The sequence below is a fragment of the Erythrolamprus reginae genome, chromosome 1 (genome assembly GCF_031021105.1).
Source record: "Erythrolamprus reginae isolate rEryReg1 chromosome 1, rEryReg1.hap1, whole genome shotgun sequence".
Taxonomy (NCBI): Eukaryota; Metazoa; Chordata; class Lepidosauria; order Squamata; family Dipsadidae; genus Erythrolamprus; species Erythrolamprus reginae.
Window position 1 is genome coordinate 411,878,546 of NC_091950.1, and position 23,859 is coordinate 411,902,404.

The 23,859-nt window shown below is 42.5% G+C and overlaps 1 protein-coding gene across 3 annotated transcripts in view; it reads right to left on the minus strand.

Moving 5' to 3' along the window:
- Window positions 1-23,859, minus strand: part of SGSM2 (small G protein signaling modulator 2) — a 206,894-nt gene that overhangs the window by 64,696 nt on the left and 118,339 nt on the right. For all 3 annotated transcript variants that reach the window (XM_070735246.1, XM_070735243.1, XM_070735245.1), the window contains exons 4-8: window positions 16,369-16,530; window positions 12,029-12,096; window positions 8,791-8,936; window positions 2,852-2,986; window positions 80-204 (exon numbers count right to left, since the gene is read on the minus strand). In XM_070735246.1, the coding sequence (XP_070591347.1) occupies window positions 80-204; window positions 2,852-2,986; window positions 8,791-8,936; window positions 12,029-12,096; window positions 16,369-16,530 (636 nt within the window). The remainder of the gene's footprint in view (window positions 1-79; window positions 205-2,851; window positions 2,987-8,790; window positions 8,937-12,028; window positions 12,097-16,368; window positions 16,531-23,859) is intronic.

Consider the following 23,859-nt stretch of genomic DNA (forward strand, 5'->3'; position numbering starts at 1 on the left):
GTGTCTTTTGCTATCGCTAAGTGTCTTTTTTCCTTGCTAACTTTAATCTTTCGCTTTAATCTTTCACTGCAAGCATTACCTTTTCTCCAGTTCTGAATCCCCCAAGTTGCCATTCATGAGTTGATTTGGTGTCCATTTCAGAGTTAAAGTATCAGAAGACTGATGAAGTGACAGATATCCTGGAATTGCCTCCATGTCGTCTTTCTGTGACGCCAATAGTGATAAGAAGAAAAACAAGACAGAAATATTGGACATTTGCTGAAGGTCAGGTAGTCCTTGACTTACTACAAAAATTGAGCCCAAAATTTCATTGACTGAGCAAGACATGTGATGAATTAATTTTGACCAATTTTATGACCTTTCTTGCCGTAGTTGATAAGTGAATCGTTCCAGTTGTTAATAACACAATTTTAAAAAAATTATTTTATTGATTTTCTATTCAATACATTTCTTAGTGCTTAATAAACATCATGTTGTGTGGGTATTTAATTTACTTAACAATAAAAATTACATTCTTAATCTTCCCCCTTTTTCCAGCCATTGGTAAAATAAATTCCATGTTTAATAATATTCTACATAGAAACATAGAAGACTCATGGCAGAAAAAGACTTGTAATATCTTACCTAGGTTTTTTGATATTATTATTATTATTATTATTATTATTATTATTATTATTATTATTTTATTATTTTTATTTAATTGAATTTGTATGCCGCCCCTCTCCAAGGACTCAGGGCGGCTCACAACATATATAAAGAGACAATAGTAAAATCAATCCAATTAATACATAAAAACAATCCATAAAAATCTACTTTAAAAACTTCCATTACCATTCATTCAACAATCGTACTATAAACATTCGTTGGTCAGAGGGAAGATCTAGTAACCACAGGCCTGGTGACAAAGATGAATTTTTAGGCTCTTTAGGAAGGCAAGGAAGGTGGGGGCAGTGTGAATCTCCAGGGGGAGCTGATTCCAGAAGACTGGGCCCCCCACAGAGAAGGCTCTTCCCCTAGGTCCCGCCAGCCGACATTGTCTTTACCTAATAAAAACAGTTTAGGTTTGAATCTACATGTTTCCTTGTCATATTTTCTAACCACCTGTGTATCTTTGCTCAATTTTTTTTTGCATCATCACCAAGTCCACCACAAATGATAATAGTCTGTTAAAGAAATATGCTCTCATTATAATGGTTTGTACTAGTCGACATTATGTTTGCAGTCGATTGTATATGATATGTATTTACTTTGTTTTTTCTAATTGTATTGTGATGTTTTTTTGTCTATTTTACTGCACTCTAACCACTGCCCCACCAATGCTCATTATGTTAATATGATACATTGCTTAATGACTGCAGGGATTTGCTTAAAGGCTGCAGCCAAAAAAATATGTAAAATTTGGTGCAATCACGATGCTTCACTTAACAACCATACTATCAAAGTTTCTGATCTCAACTGTGGTTGTAAGTGAAGGATTACTTGTATGTTGTACTATTACCTTCATTATGCATCCCAGTGGCCAGTTAGGTCCCATAGAGTCAGCCTTCTTCAAGTCCCATCAGCCAGACAATGTTGGCTGGCAGGGCCTAGGGGAAGAGCCTTCTCTGTGGTGGCCCCGGCCCTCTGGAACGAACTCCCTCTGGAGATACGTACCGCCCCCTCCCTCCTGGTCTTTCATAAAGCTCTGAAGACCCACTTCTGCCGGCGGGCATGGGGGCCGTGAGTGATGAGATTGTCCCTGGCCAATATTATGAATGATTGAATTGGATGAATGACTGTATATGGCATTGCATGGGAACAGATTACCTCCGGAACCCCCTGCTACCGCACAAATCCCACGACCGATAAGGTCCCACAGAGTTGGCCTTCTCCGGGTCCTGTCGACTAAACAATGTCGTTTGGTGGGCCCCAGGGGAAGAGCCTTCTCTGTGGCAGCCCCGGCCCTCTGGAACCAACTCTCCCCGGAGATTAGAACTGCCCCCACCCTCCCTGTCTTTCGTAAACTACTCAAGACTCATTTATGCCGTCAGGCATGGGGGAGTTAAGATATTCCTTCCCCCTAGGCCATTATACGTTATGCATGGTATGTTTGTGTGTATGTTTGGTTTTATTATAAGGGTTTTTAGTTGTTTTCTTAAATGATTGCTACATGCTGTTTTTATCATTGTTGTAAGCCGTGCCGAGTCTGCGGAGAGGGGCGGCATACAAATCCAATAAATAAATAAATAAATGCGGTTTTAACACTTTTTTAGTAATTTGTATAATTTTTTGAAGTAATTTAGATTTCTTTATATATTGTTGCATTTATAATGTTGTACACCGCCCTGAGTCGCCTCGAGAAGGGCAGCATAGAAAATGAATGAATGAATGAATGAATGAATGAATGACAGGGGTGGCATACAAATCTACTAAATAACAAACAAACAAATAATAAACAAACAAATAAACTACTGGACAGGTAGTCCTCATCTTACAACAGTTCGTTTAGTGACAGTTCGAAGGTACAATGTGACAAAAAGTGACCATTATGAATAATTTTTCACAAGTAAGACCACTGCACTACCCCCATGGTTACATAATCAAAATTCAGACGCTTGGCGACCGACTCACATTTATGACGGCTGCAGTGACCCGGGGTCTTATGAATCTCTTTTGCGACCTTCTGACAAGTAAAGCCAATGGGGAATCCAGATTCACTTAACAACCACATTACTTAAGTGATTCTCTTAAGAACTGTTGCACAAGGTCACAAAATTTATTTAAGAACGGTCTCATTTAACAACAGAAATTTCAGGCTCAATTGTGGTCATAAGGCGAGGACTTACATCTTACTCTGTCTCTAAGCACTTACCGGCTGAACCAGCACATTGTTCTTCCCATACAATAAATGTGTCCGCGAGTTCTGATGCAATGACTCCACATAATCTCTGGCCGAAGCGGCAAAGCGGTCTTCCGATGTGCTTCCGCTTGATTGGCGCTTCCTGATCTGAGACACAAAAACCCCCCAACACTGACAAACAAGAAGAAGCTGAGCTGTAATCCCTCTCCAAGGACAACAGCTAATATCCACCAAGCCTTCTATTGCTGCAATTTAATAATAATAATAACAACAACAGAGTTGGAAGGGACCTTGACGACTAAACAATGTCATCTGGCGGGACCCAAGGGAAGAGCCTTCTCTGTGGTGGCTCCGACCCTCTGGAACCAGCTCTCCCCTGAGATTAGGATTGCCCCCACCCTCCTTGCCTTTCATAAACTCCTTAAAACCCACCTCTGCCGTCAGGCGTGGGGGAACTAAAACATCTCCCCCTTGCCCATGTTGTTTGCTGTTTGATTGATTGTGTGCTTGTTTTTTATATATATTGGGATTGTTTTATGAATTTCTTAACTTAAAATTGTAATTGGATTGGTGGGCATTGGATTTGTCACTATGTACTGTTTTTTGCTATTGTTTGAGCCGCTCCGAGTCTGCGGAGAGGGGCAGCATATAAATCCAATAAATCTAATCTAATCTAATCTTGGAGGTCTTCTAGTCTAACCCCCTGCTTGGGCAGGAGACCCTACACTACTTCAGACAAATGGTTATCCAACATCTTCTTAAAAACTTCCAGTGTTGGAGCACTCACAACGTTTGGAAGCAAGCTGTTCCACTGATCAATTGTTCTAACTGTCAGGAAATTTCTATTTTAAAAAATTAATTGCATAAGTTTGTCCTTTCTATTCCTGGCCTCCACGAAAGATTTTGGTTTCCTTATCATCAATCAACTGATTAATTCCTGAATTGTCCCCATCCACTCTAAATGTGTTGCACACACAATTTCTAACATGCTGTCTGTCTGTCTGTCTGTCTGTCTGTCTGTCTGTCTGTCTGTCTGTCTGTCTGTCTGTCTGTAATACTGTGTTTGCTGATAAATTACAGCAGGTACAAACACCTAGATCGGGGATGTTCAAGCTTGACAATTGTAAGCCATGTGGACTTCAACTCCCCGAAATTCCCAGACAGTCAACTCCCATGCTGGCTGGAGAATTCTGGGAATTGAAGTCACAATTGATCTAAAAAATGTAAAGCAGGATTGACTTGGAATTTGGAAAATGCTGAGAAACATAGAGGGTGTCCTCTTAACTATAGTTATGGGAAACGCAAGAATATTGGATATCTATAGGGAGGATACAAAGACCAGATAGCAATTATTGGAGTTGTAGTCCAAGTCTTTTATATAGATGTGCAAAGGGGTAAGATTTAGAGCAGTGGTCCCAGGGGTGGGCTGCTACGGGTTCTCCCAGGTTAGGGAGGACCTGTAGCTAATGTTATGGCTGGTTTGGAGAACCTTCAAATCCCACCCCTAGCTGGCCCCAAACACCTCCCCCTTCCCAGGAGTCGCCACGTGTCCCGTTTTGGATGTGAATTAATACAACACAAGAGCATGCAGCAGATTCAAACTTAATATTAATTGCTGCAAACTTGACTGTAAAAAATATGACTTTAACAATCGAGTTGTCGAAGCGTGGAACTCATTACCGGACTCAGTAGTGTCAACCCCTAACCCCCAACATTTCTCCCTCAGACTATCCACGATTGACCTCTCCAGGTTCCTAAGAGGTCAGTAAGGGGCGTACATAAGTGCACCGGTGGTGCCTTTCGTCCCTTGTCCAATTGTCTTTCCTTTATCTCATATATCATATATATTTTCCTCCTTTCATATATCTTCTCCTCTATCTTATGTTTTTCTTTATATATATTACCTCATGTCTATTCTCTTCTATGTACTGTGTATTGGACAAAATAAATAAATAAAAATAAATAAAGTGCAAAACCTGCATGGAGACTCAGGAAGTAGGGGAAACAGACCTCCCAGAAGTTCCAAAAGGCTGGAAAAACCTCTGACTTTACATTGTTTCCTATGGGAACAATGTACGAACCTTTCGTCTTACGAACCTCCTCCTTGCACCAATTAAGTTCGTATCATGAGGTATTACTGTATTTGCATTTAGTGATGTCAGCATGGAGGATCACAACAAGCAGGATGATAGGAATGTGATCTAAACCAGGGGTCCCCAACCATGGGCCACGGACTGGTATCAGGATGTAGCATGCATCCTGGTCTGTGCAAATAAGTGAAGTCCCACCTGTGGGATGCAGACAGCATGGAAAAACCACACCCCTTCCAGTCCGCGGAAAAACCTCTCTCTATGGAACTGGAGCTCAAACGGTTGAGGGCCGAGTTGTCGAAGCGTGGAACTCATTACCGGACTCCATAGTGTCATCCCCAAACCCCCAACACTTTACCCTTAGATTAGGGAGGCAGTTTCCACCCGCCCAGAAGCTTGAGGAAAACCTCTGAAGCCTGGAGAAGGTGAAATATGCCCCTCCCAGTGGTGCAGGATGTTGGCAAGGCCACACCCACCATGGCCATGCCCACCCAGCAACCATTTATTTATTTATTTATTATTTATTTATTTTGTCCAATACACAACGAGGGTTTTTGGTGGGTATATATCTATATACACATAGTAAAATACATGATGAAGGTTATAGAGGAGATATTAATAGTAAGATATATCTATGAAATAATAGAAAAGAAGATATAGTAATAGAACATATCAATGAAAGAATAGAAGAAGAGATATAGGAATAGAAGAAAGGTATAGGAGATATAGGAGAGCAATAGGACAGGGGACGGAAGGCACTCTAGTGCACTTGTACTCGCCCCTTACTGACCTCTTAGGAATCTGGATAAGTCAACTGTAGATAATCTAAGGGTAAAGTGTTGGGGGTTTGGGGATGACACTATGGAGTCCGGTAATGAGTTCCACGCTTCGACAACTCGGCCCTCAACCGTTTGAGCTCCAGTTCCATAGAGAGAGGTTTTTCCGCGGACTGGAAGGGGTGTGGTTTTTCCATGCTGTCTGCATCCCACAGGTGGGACTTCACTTATTTGCACAGACCAGGATGCATGCTACATCCTGATACCAGTCCGTGGCCCATGGTTGGGGACCCCTGGTTTAGATCACATTCCTATCATCCTGCTTGTTGTGATCCTCCATGCTGACATCACTAAATGCAAATACAGTAATACCTCATGATACGAACTTAATTGGTGCAAGGAGGAGGTTCGTAAGACGAAAGGTTCGTAAGACGAAACATTGTTTCCCATAGGAAACAATGTAAAGTCAATTAATCTGTGAAACCAAAAAACCCCCCACAAAAAACCGGCTTTCAGCGACTGCTGGGAAGCGGTGCGGCTGTTTTAAAAGGTGACAGCCGGCCTGGGGGGCTTCCCAGCACCCCCCCCGAACCCGGGTTTGGGGTTTGGGGGGGTGCTGGTAAGCCCCCCAGGCCGGCTGCGACCTTTTAAAACAGCCGCGCCGCTTCCCAGCTGTCTCCTGAAGCCGAACGCTAAAGCCGAACTTCCGTATTCGGATTCGGGAGACAGCTGGGAAGCGGCGCGGCTGTTTTAAAAGGTCGCAGCCGGCCTGGGGGGCTTCCCAGCAACCTCCCGAACTGAACCCGGGGTTTAGAAAAATTTTGCCTCTTCTTACAAACTTTGTTCGAGTTACGAACCGGCGTTCGGGAGGCTTCTGGGAAGCCCCGCCGCCCGGCTGTCACCTTTTAAAACAGCCGCGCGGCTTCCCAGCAGTCTCCGAACGCTGGTTCGTAACTCAAAAAAAGTTCGTAAGAAGAGGCAAAATTTTTCTGAACCCCGGGTTCGTATCACGAGTTGTTCGTAAGACGAGGGGTTCGTATCTTGAGGTACCACTGTATGTCTTCGTATCTGCCGCTGAATAAAAGTAAACAAGTCATGAGAGGTCGCCAAGGTTGCATTTTCAAGAGGCAACTGGACTTTTGTTTTTTCTTTGAAGGCATTTTGTTTCTCATCCAAGAAGCTTCCTCGGCTCTGACTAACAGAGCTGAAGACTATCCCAACCTACTTTGCAATATAAATCCTGGTAATTAATATTAGCGGAGCTGTGCAAATCCATTCATAAAAGGGAGATTATAGAAGATCCCATTCAGAGTGCAAAACAGCATTTTTTTGAGAACAGTACAAGCTGTTCCTGCTACTCTGGAGCACTCTGAGATCAAAACAGAGTTGTTTTGAGTTCCAAACACTTCCAAATGATCAAGTTTGATCAAAATGGGGTGTTTGGATCCAAAACCGTTTGAGTTTGAAATGGTTTGCACACTGTCTATTTTCACGACTTGATGTTCTGAAGATGCTTGTATAAGCTCATGCTGCTGCTGCAAAACATTCTGAAACACAGTGGTACCTTGTCTTACAAACTTAATTGGTTCCGGGACGAGGTTCTTAAGGTGAAAAGTTTGTAAGGCGAAACAATGTTTCCCACAGGAATCAATGGAAAAGCGATTAATGCGTGCAAGCCCAAAATTCACCCCTTTTGTCAGCCGAAGCACCAGTTTTTCCGCTGCTGGGATTCCCCTGAGGCTCTCCTCCATGGGAAACCCCACCTCTGGACTTCTGTGTTTCTCAGCATCGCAAAAATGAGTGCTTCGCTGGCAACGGAAGTCCGGAGGTGGGGCTTCCCAGCGAAGGGAGCATCAGTGAAATCGCAGCATCACAAAAACAACGAAGTCCTCAAAACCCCACCTCCGGACCTCTGTGTTTTTGTGATGCTGCGATTTCACTGAGGCTCCCCTCGCTGGGAAACCCCACCTCCGTACTTCTGTTGCCAGCGAAGTGCCCGTTTTTGCACTGTTGGGATTCCCCTGTTTGGATTCCCCTGCAGCATCACAAAAACACAGAGGTCCGGAGGTGGGGTTTCCCATGGAGGGGAGCCTCAGGGGAATCCCAGCAGTGCAAAAACGGATGCTTCGCTGGCAATGGAAGTCCAGAGGTGGGGCATCCCAGCGGCAGCGGTGGGTTTGTAAGGTGAAAATAGTTTGTAAGAAGAGGCAAAAAACCCATAAACCCCGAGTTTGTATCTCAAAAAGTTTGTATGATGAGGCGTTTGTAAGACGAGGTATCACTGTACAAGAAATGAAAAGCAGTACATGTACAGTAATACCTCATGATACGAACTTAATTGGTGCAAGGAGGAGGTTTGTAAGACGAAAGGTTCGTAAGACGAAAGGTTCGTAAGACGAAACATTGTTTCCCATAGGAAACAATGTAAAGTCAATTAATCCGTGCAACCAAAAAACCCCCCGCAAAAAAACGGCTTTCGGCGACTGCTGGGAAGCCGCGCGGCTGTTTTAAAAGGTGACAGCCGGCCTGAGGGGCTTACCAGCACCCCCCCCAAACCCGGGTTCGGGATTCGGGGGGGTGCTGGCAAGCCCCCCAGGCCGGCTGCGACCTTTTAAAACACCCGCGCCGCTTCGCAGCTGTCTCCTGAAGCCGAACGCTAAAGCCGAACTTCCGCGTTCGGCTTCGGGAGACAGCTGCGAAGCGGCACGGGTGTTTTAAAAGGTCGCAGCCGGCCTGGGGGGCTTCCCAGCAACCTCCCGAACCGAACCCGGGGTTCAGCAAAATTTTGCCTCTTCTTACGAACTTTGTTCGAGTTACGAACCGGCGTTCGGGTGGTTTCTGGGAAGCCCCGCCGCCCGGCTGTCACCTTTTAAAACAGCCGCGCGGCTTCCCAGCAGTCTCCGAACGCCGGTTCGTAACTCGAAAAAAGTTCGTTAGAAGAGGCAAAATTTTTCTGAACCCCGGGTTCGTATCACGAGTTGTTCGTAAGACGAGGGGTTCGTATCTTGAGGTACCACTGTATTCCAAAATTACTTAAAATTAAAAAAAAGACTTGAGTGATATTAAAGGAGAAGAAATCACCTACTCCTAGGGCTGGCCGTTTAGAAGGAAAGTCTTGGCGATTGTGGGTTCCATGAATCCGATGCCTCTGGACCAACTCGTCTGCTGAGGGATCCGTCCAGAAGTGATCAGCCGTTTTCAACTTTGTGTAATCCAGGGCACAAGGCCCAACTTAAAGCCAGACAGAGAAAAATAGAAAATGGAGTCACATGCTTCTCTTTCCCCAAAGAGGCCTAAAGATTGAGGTGGGCCGACCAATCCTCAAGTGAACATTCATTTGTTTAAACCAGTGTTTCTCAACCATGGCAGTTAAGGTGTGTGGACTTCTTAAGTTCTGGAATTCTGCCCGTGGAATTCTAGGAGTGCACACATCTTAAAGTTGCTAAGACTAAGAGACGCTGATTTAAATGATAAATAGATTTTTGCCTCCCTCTTGAGTTGAGAAGTCAGGGTTGGCCCTGTCGTTAGATCGAAGGTGTTCATTTTTCAACACTAGAACTGGAAATGTTAGCAAAATATTTGGTGGTCAGATCTGTTTCTCTTAGAGCAGCCATTTTGTTTCAGAAATGAACTGCTTGTGTTTCTAGAAAATAAGGAGGGAACGCCATCTTGGTTTCTACTGGACCGATCCAGAATCCTGCGAACAACAAGATGCCCGCCATCCATATTTTCAAATAACAATATTGACTGAACTCTATATAATGCTGCTATCCCTTCAAATGAAAAAGCCTTCTTAGAAACAGAAACATAGAAGACTGACGGCAGAAAAAGACCTCAAGATCCATCTAGTCTGCCCTTATACTACTTTCTGTATTTTATCTTAGGATGGATATATGTTTATCCCAGGCATGTTTAAACTTATCAACCACGTCTGCTGGAAGTTTGTTCCAAGGATCTACTACTCTTTCAGTAAAATAATATTTTCTCATGTTGCTTTTGATCTTTCCCCCAACTAACTTCAGATTGTGTCCCCTTGTTCTTGTGTTCACTTTCCTATTACAAACACTTCCCTCCTGGACCTTAATTAACCCTTTAACATATTTAAATGTTTCCATCATGTCCCCCCTTTTCCTTCTGTCCTCCAGACTATACAGATTGAGTTCATTAAGTCTTTCCTGATACGTTTTATGCTTAAGACCTTCCACCATTCTTGTAGCCCGTCTTTGGACCCGTTCAACATTCTTGATAATGTTAGTTGCACTCCAGCATTGTCACATGTTTTAGGATATCTTTTAAATAAAACACCTTTTGGTGGTGACAATGTAAGAATAACCTAATAAACTGCTGCACAACTATTTCAAAATGTGTTTATATATGTACTCACATGGGGAAATTGATTCCCCTCGGCCGCTCTGTTTTATGTATGGTTTGTTTGGGTTGTATGATTGTTTTTAAATTAAACGTTTTTAACTTTTGCTTTTAATCATTGGATTTGTATTATGTATTGTTGTTGTGAGCTGCTCCGAGTGTTTGGAGAGGGGCGGCATACAAATCTAATAAATTATTATTATTATTATTATTATTATTATTATTATTATTATTATTATTATTAGCAGTACCAATAAGCCATTCACAAAGAATAAGTGTTTTGCTTTATAGGTTTAGTGAAAGTATCTGGAAAAGTACAAGTCTAAATGATACTGGCTGAATTCGAATGGGTCCTAGATGTCTTTTTAGGGATACAGTGGTCCCTCGATCATCGCGAGGGTTCCGTTCCAGGACCCCTCGCGATGATCGATTTGTCGCGAAGTAGCGGTGCGGAAGTAAAAACACCATCTGCGCATGCGCAGATGGTGTTTTTATTTCCACCGCAGCAGCGAGGAGCCGAAGATTGGGTTTCCCCGCCGCCTCGCTGCTGCTGCTTGTCCGCACGCGTGCCGCCCGCCCCCCCCCCCCGCGCTGTTGCTGGGGCCGCTTCTCAGCTGAGAAGCGGCCCTGGGGTTTCCCCGCCCGCGCGCGTGCCGCCCGCCCCCCCCGCGCTGTTGCTGGGGCCGCTTCTCAGCTGAGAAGCGGCCCTGGGGTTTCCCCGCGCGCGCGCGCGTGCCGCCCGCCCCCCGCGCTGTTGCTGGGGCCGCTTCTCAGCTGAGAAGCGGCCCTGGGGTTTCCCCCGCGCGCGCGCGTGCCGCCCGCCCCCCCACGCTGTTGCTGGGGCCGCTTCTCAGCTGAGAAGCGGCCCTGGGGTTTCCCCGCGCGCGCGCGCGTGCCGCCCGCCCCCCCCACGCTGTTGCTGGGGCCGCTTCTCAGCTGAGAAGCAGCCCTGGGGTTTCCCCCCGCGCGCGCGTGCCGCCCGCCCCCCACGCTGTTGCTGGGGCCGCTTCTCAGCTGAGAAGCGGCCCTGGGGTTTCCCCGCGCGCGCGCGCGTGCCGCCCGCCCCCCCGCGCTGTTGCTGGGGCCGCTTCTCAGCTGAGAAGCGGCCCTGGGGTTTCCCCGCGCGTGTGCCGCCCACCCGCCCACGCCGTTGCTCGCGCCTTACCGGGGCAAGAGGGGGAAGACCCAGGGAAGCCTCTGCCCGGCGGGGAAACTCCACCATCTACGCATGCGTGGAAGGGCACGCATGCGCAGATGGTGGAGTTTACTTCCGGGTTGAAAACTCGCGATATAGCGTTTCGCGAAGATCGAGATCGCGAAACTCGAGGGACCACTGTACTACTCAGCTTTAAGTTTTTCTTTCCATTGAACACAATTAGCTTTCAACAATCTCTATTCTAACAGTGGGATTCAAAGGAATCTCTTCGCTTATGTCTGCCTTTTAATTTGCACTTTTCAGTAAAACACCTCCACCTGCTTAATAAAATTGTGCATACTGTAAAGGTTTGAACATTGAGATGTGTTTTGACTATTTTGTAGACCTGAGCTGGAGATAATAAAGCTTTGGTAAAAAAATAAATTGACTGAACTCAATTAGCTATGAATTTGTTCAGCGACAGGGAAGTAAAAGCAGATAGGAAGGGAGGCATAAATAAAGCTACAAAATGTCTGAAATTCTATACTAGCTACGGTAATTTTATCTGGAAAAATTATGGATATGATGCTGGGGGGAAACTGGCTGATTTTCAAGCCACGGGTCTATAACAAAATACTTTAGGGCACTTTAAGAAATGTTAACTTAACCATACCAATTCACAAACATGCACCCATTCCTTTGATGCAACTCTATCATATTTGGGGTTCACGTTTAATTTTTGCAAACATCTTTGGAAAACAACATGGGGAACCGAGTTCTTCAAAACTGCGTAGAAGTAATTTTTAGGAAGGATACTTACCTAGAAGACAGGCCAAGATGGGTCCAAATACTGGATCTGCCAATAATGCCTCTCTTTCATAATATTTGCTAGAAGAAACCAATCCCCACAATCAATTAAAACAAAGAAAGGAAAAATGGAAACACAATATATCTTGTAGAGGTAATATTTTAAGGCAAGATTTTGAATGGAACAGAAGTTAAAATGACCATCATCCCCTCTTTTATTTCATTTCCAATGTGCATGTGTGTGAAAAGGAATATCTGGAAAGGTTGAATAGGAGATCAAAACCTCTTCAAACTACATTTCCTTCCTTCTACCACACAAATCCCAGCGGCCGATAAGGTCCCACAGAGTTGGCCTTCTCCGGGTCCCGTCGACCAAACAGTGTCGTTTGGCGGGCCCCAGGGGAAGAGCCTTCTCTGTGGCAGCCCCAGCCCTCTGGAATCAACTCCCCCCAGAGATTAGAACGGCCCCCACCCTCCTTGTCTTTCGCAAATTACTCAAGACCCACCTTTATCACCAGGCATGGGGGAACTGAGACATCCTCCCCCAGGCTTTTATATTTTATGTTTGGTATGTATATGTTGTATGGTTTTAAATTGTTGGGGTTTTAGATATGTTTTATTTTAATATTAGATTTGTCTCACTGTTATATTGTTTTTGTATTACTGTTGTGAGCTGCCCCGAGTCTTCGGAGAGGGGCGGCATACAAATCTAATTAATAATAATAATAATAATAATAATAATAATAATAATAATAATAAAAGAGGCTGATAATTTGGGTACGTCTTATACTCTGAATGTAGCTTTTTTTCAGCCTTAACTAGCTGCTAACGATCTTCCCAGCTCTTACTGGCTTGCAAGCTCTTTCATTGTTACTCTCTGCGAATAATGTTTTCCAAACCTTGTCTTTGTAGCATTCCCCCCCCCCCAATTCCCTACTTGCTCCAAATAAGTTTCTTTCCAGACCTAACCAGGTGCTAACAATGTCCCAAGCTCTTACTGGCTTGCAAGCTCTTTCATTGTTACTCTCTGCAAGGAATGTTTTCCAAGCCCTAAGTCTTTCCAGGGTTTTTTCCATTGCTCTACTAACTACTTGCTCCAAATGTTTCTTTCCAGGTGCTAATGATGTTCCCAACTCTTACTGACTTGCAAGCTCTTTCATTGTTACTCTCTCTGAATAATGTTTTTTTAAAATCCCTAACCAGGGAATAAAATAATGTGCTGAAGCTGACCAGACTAAAGACGCTAGCCAGATGAATACCTAGTAAGTAGATTCTTTCCCCTATTTTCTCTCCCCCCCCCCCAAAAAATAAGGTGCATCTTATACTCCAAAAAATATGATAAGTTTAGATGCAGTCAAAGCTTTCCTCCTATGAAATCTTCCTTTTCTCTATTTTTACACCTGATGGCCAACTGCCAACAGAAATTGAAATCCGCTTTCTAAACAGACTTTGGGATAAAAGATCAAAAGATGGGGAGAGACCTGACCCTAGAAGAGGGGTTCCCAAACTTGGCAACTTTAAGACTTATGGACTTCAACTCCCAGAATTCTCCAGGCCAGCTGGCTGGAGAATTCTGGGAGTTGAAGTCCACAAGTCTTAAAGTTGCCAGGTTTGAAGATCTCTGACCTAGAATCACCAAGGGTGGGACAGAACTGAATGGATAACAAAACCTATGCCAGACCCATTCTCGAATACAGCTCATCTGTCTGGAACCCACACCACATCTCAGACATCAACACTCTCGAAAAGTCCAAAGGTATTTCACCAGAAGAGCCCTTCACTCCTCCACTCGAAACAGAATACCTTACGAAAATAGACTAACTATCCTGGATCTTGAAAGCTTAGAACTGCGGCGCCTAAAACACGATTTAAGTATTGCCCACAAGATCATATGCTGCAACGTCCTTCCGGTCAACAACGACTTCAGCTTCAACAGCAACAACACTAGAGCACGCAACAGATTCAAACTTAATATTAACCGCTCCAAACTTGACTGTAAAAAATATGACTTTAACAATCGAGTTGTCGAAGCGTGGAACTCATTGCCGGACTCAGTGGTGTCAGCCCCCAGCCCCCAACATTTCTCCCTAAGACTCTCCACGATTGACCTCTCCAGGTTCCTAAGAGGCCAGTAAGGGGCGTACATAAGTGCACTGATGTGCCTATCGTCCCCTGTCCAATTGTCTCTCCTTATCTCATATATCATATATTTTCTCTCCTTTCCTTCTACTTCTCTTCTTTCTTACTTTCAATCTTTATATATATTACTTAATGTCTATTCTCTTTCATATGTATTGTATATTGGACAAAGAATAAATAAAATAAAAAAAAATAAAATAAAATAAAAATAAAATAAAATGATATCAGAAAAATGTTGCTTAGTGATGTATACAAGTCTAGAGTTTCAATTTTCTTATCCTAAATCTAAAATTTCTAAACCTTTTAAACCTCAGCAGCTTGAATAAAAAGGGCTTCAGGTCCCAGAATCCCTACAGATGCTGCTTTGAACTCCAGTATAAATGCACGGAGTATTTGTGCATTTATACCCAAATACTTTTTGTATATAAATCCACAAAGAGTACAACAGAAAATAAATGAAATAGTAGCTAAGGGGATGGCAAACCTCTTTTGACCTACCAAGTGAGGCTTCCTATATAAAGCATGCCAAATGAATTCTTAGCACAACATCTCAGTCTAACTTCCTAGTCCCTAAAATAGATGGTTTTAGGAAGACATGCAATCTTAAAGAGGCGAAGTAGCACTGTTTCACCTATAGATGGGGCCAGAGATCCTGCAATCAGGTCTGTTGAAGATGATAAGGTTGCACTAGTCAGGAACAATCCCACCCATTTCTAACAGAAGACAGTAATTACCGTATTTTTCAGAGTATAAGACGCACCCCCACCCCCCCAAAAGAAGGTGGAAATGTCGGTGCGTCTTATACACCGAATGCAGCCATTTTTGGCCTCCTGAAGCCAAATGACACAATTTGCAACCATAATTGCAAGCTCAGTTACGGTTGGTAAATCAAGGATCCCAGATTGTTGGGGGCCATATGCTGACTCTGTAAACTGTGTTAAAGAGAGCTGAAAAACCCTGTATACAAGTCTGAGTCCTATTGCTATTACCTATATTTCATATGAAATACTGCCTCCTGGTGAGCAATGGAAAAAGAGAGGAACGTCCTACATCACCCAAAAGCAGGATGGAAGTACTATATTTTTCAGACTATACGACGCACCGGTGTATAAGACGCACCAAGATTTCAAAGAGGTAAATAAGATAATAATGTTTTTGTCCTTCCCAGCCACTAGGAGCATTCTGCAAGCCTTCCAAACCCTCTGCGCATCCAGTTTTTTGTAAAAATGGATCTATTTTAGCCCCTTTCAAACGGGCGAAAAACGAGCCATTTTTTTGCAAAAATGCATCATGTGGCGGGTTTGGGAAGCCTGTAGAATGCTTTTGGGGGCTGTGGGATGGGAAAAATACCCCTGTTTTGCAAAACATGGCCCGTTTTTCGTCTGTCTGTCTATCTATCTATCTATCTATCTATCTATCTATCTATCATCTATCTATCTATCTATCTATTCTTTCTCTCCTATCTATCTATCTATCTATCTATCTATCTATCTATCTATCTATCTATCTATCGGCAAAAATGGGGGAGTTTTTGCCTTTCTCCAGCCCCCAGGAGCATTCTGCAGGCCTCCCAAACCCTTTGAGCACCCAATTTTTGGGGAAAAACTGGCCCATTTTTTTGCAAAAATGCGTCATGTGTTGGGTTTGGGAAGCCTGTAGAATGCTCTTGGGGGCTGTGGGATGGGAAAAATGCCCATTTTTGCAAAACATGGCCTGTTTTTCATCTGTCTGTCTGTCTGTCTGTCTGTCTGTCTGTCTGTCTGTCTGTCTGTCTGTCTGTCTATCTATCTATCTATCTATCTATCTATCTATCTATCTATCTATCATCGTCTGTCTGCCTATCTATTGGCAAAAATGGGGGAGTTTTTGCCTTCCCCCAGCCCCCAGGAGCATTCTGCAGGCCTCCCAAACCCTTTGAGCACCCCATTTATGGGGAAAAACTGGCCCATTATTTTGCAAAAATGGGATGCAAGGGTAGAGCTTTGGAAGGCTAAAATTGGCTGTATTTGGTGTATAAGATTCACTGACATTTCCATCCTCTTTTAAGGGAGAAAAAGTTGCATCTTATACTCCGAAAAAATACAGTATGTAAAAACCTTGTACACAAAGACATGCCCTAATGTAACATCCACAACGCAGCGCTCTGAAAACTGCACTGCATATAGCATCCCTTGAACAAAATGTACAACAAGAAAATCTTGGCATTCTTCTTACCTATTGTTATCCACAAGGTACTGCACAATTTTATCAAGCACCCTCTCGATCAGGGCGGTGCGCACCCAGATGTGCTTAATGGCTTGTGGGGACAAAGAAGAGGATTTGCTTGTGGTTGAAGCTTGTTTCTTCAGGGATTCCTGGCCAGCTGGCTGGTATTTTCTATTGGGTGGAGGAAAGAAGCAGGATCCACATCAAAGGTTGTACTATTTGCAAGAGATACAGGCTCATCTTCAAATCCTGGCAGAGCACTGAAAGGCCCAGTCTCAGTCACCACAAAGGAGGCTCCAATATTATCGATTTCAGTTTCGTTTTAATTTTCCCATGATATTATTAACTACCTAGAACCAGTGTTTCTCAACCTTAGCAACTTTAAGATGTGCGAATTTTAGGAGACCATCCCGCCCCAGGCATGAAAGCCCGCTGGATGATTTTGAGCCAATCACCAGGCAACTGTGAGTTCTAGTCCCCGCCTAGGCACATGAAAGCCATCTAGATGATTATAATGCAATCACAGGCAACCGTGAGTTGTAGTCCCACCAGTAGTGGGTTTATTTATTCATTCATTTATTTATGTATTTATTTATTTGATTTATATGCTGCCTTTCTCAACTTACTCAGGGCGGCATAGAAATCAAATCAAATCAAATCAATAAAAAATAAATGAAATATATAAATAAAATATATAAATATAAATATCATAAATAAATATAAATATAAATATAAATGTAAATGTAAATATAAATATATGTTGTGGTTAGCTCTGGCCCAGCTCCTGCCCCAAGGACTGTGGATGTGGGGGAGACATCCACATGCTGCAGGCCTGTTTTGCCCCTGCTGGAATCTGCTGATGAAGGCTCCTCTGACCAAGAAGACATGAGTGACAGGGAGGAGAGAGTGGCAGACAGCTCAGAAGGAGACCAATTATCTAGCTCCTCCTTGGATTCGGAACAAGAGTTAATGATATAGCCACGCATGAGGAGAGCGATGCATAGGCAACAACAACTGAGAGATTATTATCAAAGAAAATGAGGCCACCTGTGGTTGGGTAGGGCTGTGGTGATTAGTGAGGCTGCTATAAATAGCAGCCTGTGGGTTTGGCCATTGTGGAGGATTATCTGATCGTTGTGTTTCGTGCCTGCTTTGCTGACTTTGATCTTTGTGTGCTGATTTTTCCCCGCTTTGAAACTAAACCAGAGCAAAGTGTGTTTCACTTTGTGAAAGAAGAAGGACTGTGAATTGCCTCACAGCTGCAAGATAAGTATCACAGAACTGATAAGGGACTTGTACAAATTACCAGTTTGTTTGGAGAGGAGTGCTCTTTGCTATACCAAAAGAGGGCTTGGTTTAAATGAATTTTCATTATAAAGAACAGTTTTGAATTTTCAAACGTGTGTGTGTGTGTGAAATTTGTACCTGTGAATTTTTGGGAGGATTCTACCAGAGAGCCCAACGGAACAATATAAATATAAATATAAATATAAATATAAATATAAATATAAATATAAATATAAATATAAATATAAATATAAATATAAATATAAATATAAATATAAATATAAATATAAATATAAATATAAATATAAATATAAATATAAATATAAATATAAATATAAATATAAATATAAATATAAATAATATAATATAAATAATATAATATAATATAAATAATATAAATAATATAAATAATATAAATAATATAAATAATATAAATAATATAAATATAAATATAAACCAACCAATCAATCAATCCACTACTGGTGGGACTAGAACGGTAAAGGATGCTGCACCAGTAGTAAAAGTTGAGCTGCACATGCAATTTTGGGTGATTTTGGTGATTTTTTGCTTCCGCACATGCACGGAAGGAAAAAAAAAATCATCAAAATTGTGCCCGTGCACTCAAAACAGCTGAAACTGCACACGCAGTGCACCGACAGCAGCAGTAGGAGCAATCCGCCCCTGAGTCCCACCCTAGGCATTAAAGCCAGCTAGATGATTATGAGCCAATCGCCAGGCAACCATGAATTCTAGTCTCCGCCTAGGCATGAAAACCAACTGGGTGACTTTGGCTCATTCTCTCCCTCAGAGCCCAACAGGGTTGTACATTAGGCCAGTGTTTCCCAACCGTGGCAACTTGAAGATATCTGGACTTCAACTCCCAGAATTCCCCAGCCAGCATTCGCTGGCTGGGGAATTCTTGGAGTTGAAGTCCAAATATCTTCAAGTTGCCAAGGTTGGGAAACACTGCATTAGGCGGAAGATTGGAAGAGGATGTGTTCAGCGCCTTAAGTTATTGATAAGAGCCGAGGTGGCGCAGCAGGTAGGGTGCACTACTGCAGGCCACTAAAGCTGACTGTAGATCTGCAGGTCAGCGGTTCAAATCTCATCACCAGCTCAAGGTTGACTCAGCCTTCCATCCTTTCAAGGGTGGGTAAAATGAGGACCCAGATTGTTGGGGGCAATACGCTGGCTCTGTTAAAAAGTGCTATTGCTAACATGTCGTAAGCCACCCTGAGTCTAAGGAGAAGGGCGGCATAAAAAAATAAAATAAACGAAATAAACGAAATAAACGAAATAAACAAAATAAATAAAATAAATAAAATAAATAAAATAAATAAAATAAATAAAATAAAATAAATAAAATAAATAAAATAAAATAAATAAATAAAATAAAATAAAATAAAATAAAATAAATAAAATAAATAAAATAAATAAAATAAATAAAATAAATAAAATAAATAAAATAAATAAAATAAATAAAATAAATAAAATAAATAAAATAAATAAAATAAATAATTGTAAAGGTGGGATGTAAACAAATAAACTCATAGAATAATGTTGCATTTGCTAAATAAGCCTCACTGAGCAGACTTCATTCCTATGCGATCACCATCAACCCCTTTGCTTCCCATTGAAAATGAGCAGAGACAATAACCTAACAAACTCTTGGCTGGTTGTTACTGTTGTTGTTTGTCTTGGTTCAGGGGCATTTGGACCACGAAAGTTCCTGGGATGCTTCAAGAGCAGAGGTGGGATTCTGCAGGTTCTGACCAGTTTTGGAGAACCAGTAGCGGAAATTTTGAGTAGTTCGGAGAACCGGTATATGTCACCTCTGAGTGGCCCCACTTCCATCTATTCTTTGCCTCTTGAGTCCCAGCTGATCGGGAGGATTTTACAGTATCCTTCCACTGGAGTGGGAAGGGGAACATATATATATGACCAAAAAAAATCACACATAACCCGTCCCTGGTACAAGCTGATACAGGAGGTGAGCCTGTAGCCTAGAGGCTAAGGCCACTGCCTTACAAGGCAGAGGCCCAGGTTCAAATCCCAGTAAGGGTATGGCTACCTGATGAGAGCAAATAAGCTTGAAATAGATCTATAGTAGTCATCAGCAAAAATATGGTGTGGCTTTGTAGGTTTTGGTGTATTCGGCCCGAGCACAGGAGGTGAGCCTGTAACCTAGAGGCTTAAGGCCACTGCCTTACAAGGCAGAGACCCAGGTTCAAATCCTAGTAAGGGTATGTCTACCTGATGAGACCAAATAAGCTCAAAATAGATCTATAGTAGTCATCAGCAAAAATATGGTGTGTGTGTGTGTGTAGGTTTTGGTGTATTCGGCCCGAGCACGAAGCTGAAAGCATCAGCCTGAAGATGACGATATGAGACAGGAGAACCTGTGGCCTAGAGGTTAAAGCTACTGCCTTGCAGGCAGACTGTCCAGGTTCAAATCCCGGTAAGGGGTATGGCTAGCTGATGAGAGCAAAATAGCTTGAAATAGATCTACACTAGTTTCCCTTCCTTTTCATTATCAGCAAAAACATGTCACACACATAAACACACACACACATGGTACACAAAATATGCAATTCTCCTCGGTACCATATATACTGCTCAAAAAAATAAAAATAAGGGGAACACTCAAAGAACACATCCTAGATCTGAATGAATGAAATATTCCCATTGAATATGATATAGACCCACCTATATCGCCAGGCATGGGGACATCTCCCCCAGGCTTTCTTATATTTTATGTTTGGTATGTATGTGTTGTATGGTTTTTAAATTGTTGGGGGTTTTTATATAATTTTTATTATTAGATTTGTTCCATAGTTATACTGTTTTTTTATTGTTGTGAGCCGCCCCGAGTCTTCGGAGAGGGGCGGCATACAAATCTAATATAATAATAATAATAATAATAATAATAATAATAATAATAATAATTATTATTATTATTATTATTATTATTATTATTATTATTATTATTCTGTACAAAGTTGAATGTGCACAACAGCATGTGAAATCAGTGTTGCTTCCTAAGTGGACAGTTTGATTTCACAGAAGTTTGATTTACTTGGGAGTTATATTGTGTTGTTTAAGTGTTCCCTTTATTTTTTTTGAGCAGTGTATAATGAGAAGTTGCCTCCGTGGCTCCAATTATGCCTGTCCGCAAGACAAAAAGTTGCCAGGCAGAGCAGTCTAAGTAAACGTTTTATTTTGTCTTTCTTCATCATGAATTCTCTCCATCTTTGGCAGTTGCTATGTAAAATCACAGCGTAAAGGCATGGAAAACTGAGTTTAATAGGGATGAGCAGCCAAAAACCCTCGCGTTTTCACTGGCAAAGGCAGTGACATTGCTTGCCAGGTTCAACCAGCTCCTTTCACAGCCAACGCGATCAGCTGCTGAAATGTCACTAAAGGGAAGTGTGGGGTGGGTGGGGGAAATCCATATTTTTCCTAAGAGTTTCCTGCCCACCCAAATGGCCATGGGCAAACTACCATATTTTTCGGTGTATAAGACGCAGCTTTTTCCTCCCTAAAAGAGGCTGATAATTAGGGTACATCTTATACAGTGATACCTTGTCTTACAAACTTAATTGGTTCCGGGATGAAGTTCTTAAGGTGAAAAGTTTGTAAGATGAAACAATGTTTCCCATAGGAATCAATGGAAAAGCGATTAATGCGTGCAAGCCCAAAATTCACCCCTTTTGCCAGCTGAAGCGCCTGGTTTTGCACTGCTGGGATTCCCCTGAGGCTCCCCTCCATGGGAAACCCCACCTACGGACTTCTGTGTTTTTGCGATGCTGCAGGGGAATCCCAGCATCACAAAAATGAGTGCTTCACTGGCAACGGAAGTCTGGAGGTGGGGTTTCCCAGCGAAGGGAACATCAGTGAAATCGCAGCATCGCAAAAACACTGAAGTCCTTGAAACCCTACCTCTGGACCTCTGTGCTTTTGAGATGCTACGATTTCACTGAGGCTCCCCTCGCTGGGAAACCCCACCTCTAGACTTCCTTTCCCAGCGAAGCACCTGTTTTTGCACTGCTGGGATTCCCCTGCAGCATCACAAAAACACGGAAGTCCAAAGATGGGGTTTCCCATGGAAGGGAGCCTCAGAGGAAAGCCAGCAGCACAAAAACGGGTGCTTCACTGGCAACGGGAGTCCAGAGGCGGGGCATCCCAGCAACGGTGGTGGGTTTGTAAGGTGAAAATAGTTTGTAAGAAGAGGCAAAAAAATCTTAAACCCCGGGTTTGTATCTCGAAACGTTTGTATGATGAGGCGTTTGTAAGATGAGGTATCACTGTACTCTGAAATGTAGCCTTTTTCCCCCCAGCCCTAACTAGCTGCTAATGATCTTCCCAGGTCTTACCTTGCAAGCTCTTTCATTGTTCCTCTCTGGGAAGAATGTTTTTTAAGCCCTAAGTGTTTGCAGGTTTTTTCCATTGCTCTACTTAGAAACATAGAAACATAGAAGACTTACGGCAGAAAAAGACCTATTTCTTCTAGGGATTGTAAACTGCCCAGCGTCACTTAGGTGCGATGGGAAGAAATTTAATAGATGATAGACCAGTGATGGCAAACCTTTAGAAACATAGAAGATTGATGGCAGAAAAAGACCTCATGGTCCATCTAGTCTGCCCTTATAATATTTCCTGTATTTTATCTTAGGATGGATATATGTTTATCCCAGGCATGTTTAAATTCAGTTACTGTGGATTTACCAACCAGGTCTGCTGGAAGTTTGTTCCAAGGATCTACTACTCTTTCAGCAAAATAATATTTTCTCATGTTGCTTTTGATCTTTCCCCCAACTAACTTCAGATTGTGTCCCCTTGTTCTTGTGTTCACTTTCCTATTAAAAACACTTCCCTCCTGGACCTTCCCTCCTGGACCTTTAACATATTTAAATGTTTTGATCATGTCCCCCCTTTTCCTTCTGTCCTCCAGACTATACAGACTGAGTTCATGAAGTCTTTCCTGATACGTTTTATGCTTAAGACCTTCCACCATTCTTGTAGCCCGTCTTTGGACCCGTTCAATTTTATCAATATCTTTTTGTAGGTGAGGTCTCCAGAACTGAACACAGTATTCCAAATGGGGTCTCACCAGCACTCTATACAGCGGGATCACAATCTCCCTCTTCCGGCTTGTTATACCTATAGCTATGCAGCCAAGCATCCTACTTGCTTTCCCTACCACCTGACTGCACTTCCACGGGCAGAATGAAAAAGCCTTCTTGATAATGTTAGTTGCACTCCAACATTGTCATGTTTTAGGATATCTTTTAAATAAAACACCTATTGGTGGTGACAATGTAAGAATAACCTAATAAACTGCTGCACAACTATTTCAAAATGTGTTTATATATGTACTCACATGGGGAATTCAATTTTGTCAATATCTTTTTGTAGGTGAGGTCTCCAGAACTGAACACAGTATTCCAAATGTGGTCTCACCAGCGCTCTATACAGCGGGATCACAATCTCCCTCTTCCTGCTTGTTATACCTCTAGCTATGCAGCCAAGCATTGCTCCGAATGTCCCTTTCCAGGTGCTAGTGATATCCCCAGCTCTTACTGGCTTGCAAGCTTTTTCATTGTTACTCTCTCAGAATAAAGTTTTTTTAACGCCCTTAAACAGGGCGTAAAATAATGTGCGGAAGCTGACCAGACGAAGGATGCTAGCCAGATGAACACCTGGTAAGCAGATTTCCCCCCCTATTTTCCTCCCCAAAAACCAATGTGTGTCTTATACTCCAGTGTGTCTTATACTTCGAAAAATACGGTATTTAGAAACATAGAAACATAGAAGACTGACGGCAGAAAAAGACCGCATGGTCCATCTAGTCTGCCCTTATACTATTTCCTGTATTTTATCTTACAATGGATATATGTTTATCCCAGGCATGTTTAAATTCAGTTACTGTGGATTTACCAACCACGTCTGCTGGAAGTTTGTTCCAAGGATCTACTACTCTTTCAGTAAAATAATATTTTCTCATGTTGCCTTTGATCATTCCCCCAATTTAAAAATGGAAATTTGCAGGTGGGGAAGGGAAAAAAGAAAAACAAAACATCTGGAAAATTATTTTCTCCCTCTTCGAATTACCCAGTCAAAAGGAGGAAAAAGAGGATCTTATTTTTCTCTACTGCATCTGATTCTCACTTAATATAAACTAGTGACCTGAGCAGAGATGGAAACAGAGTCGGA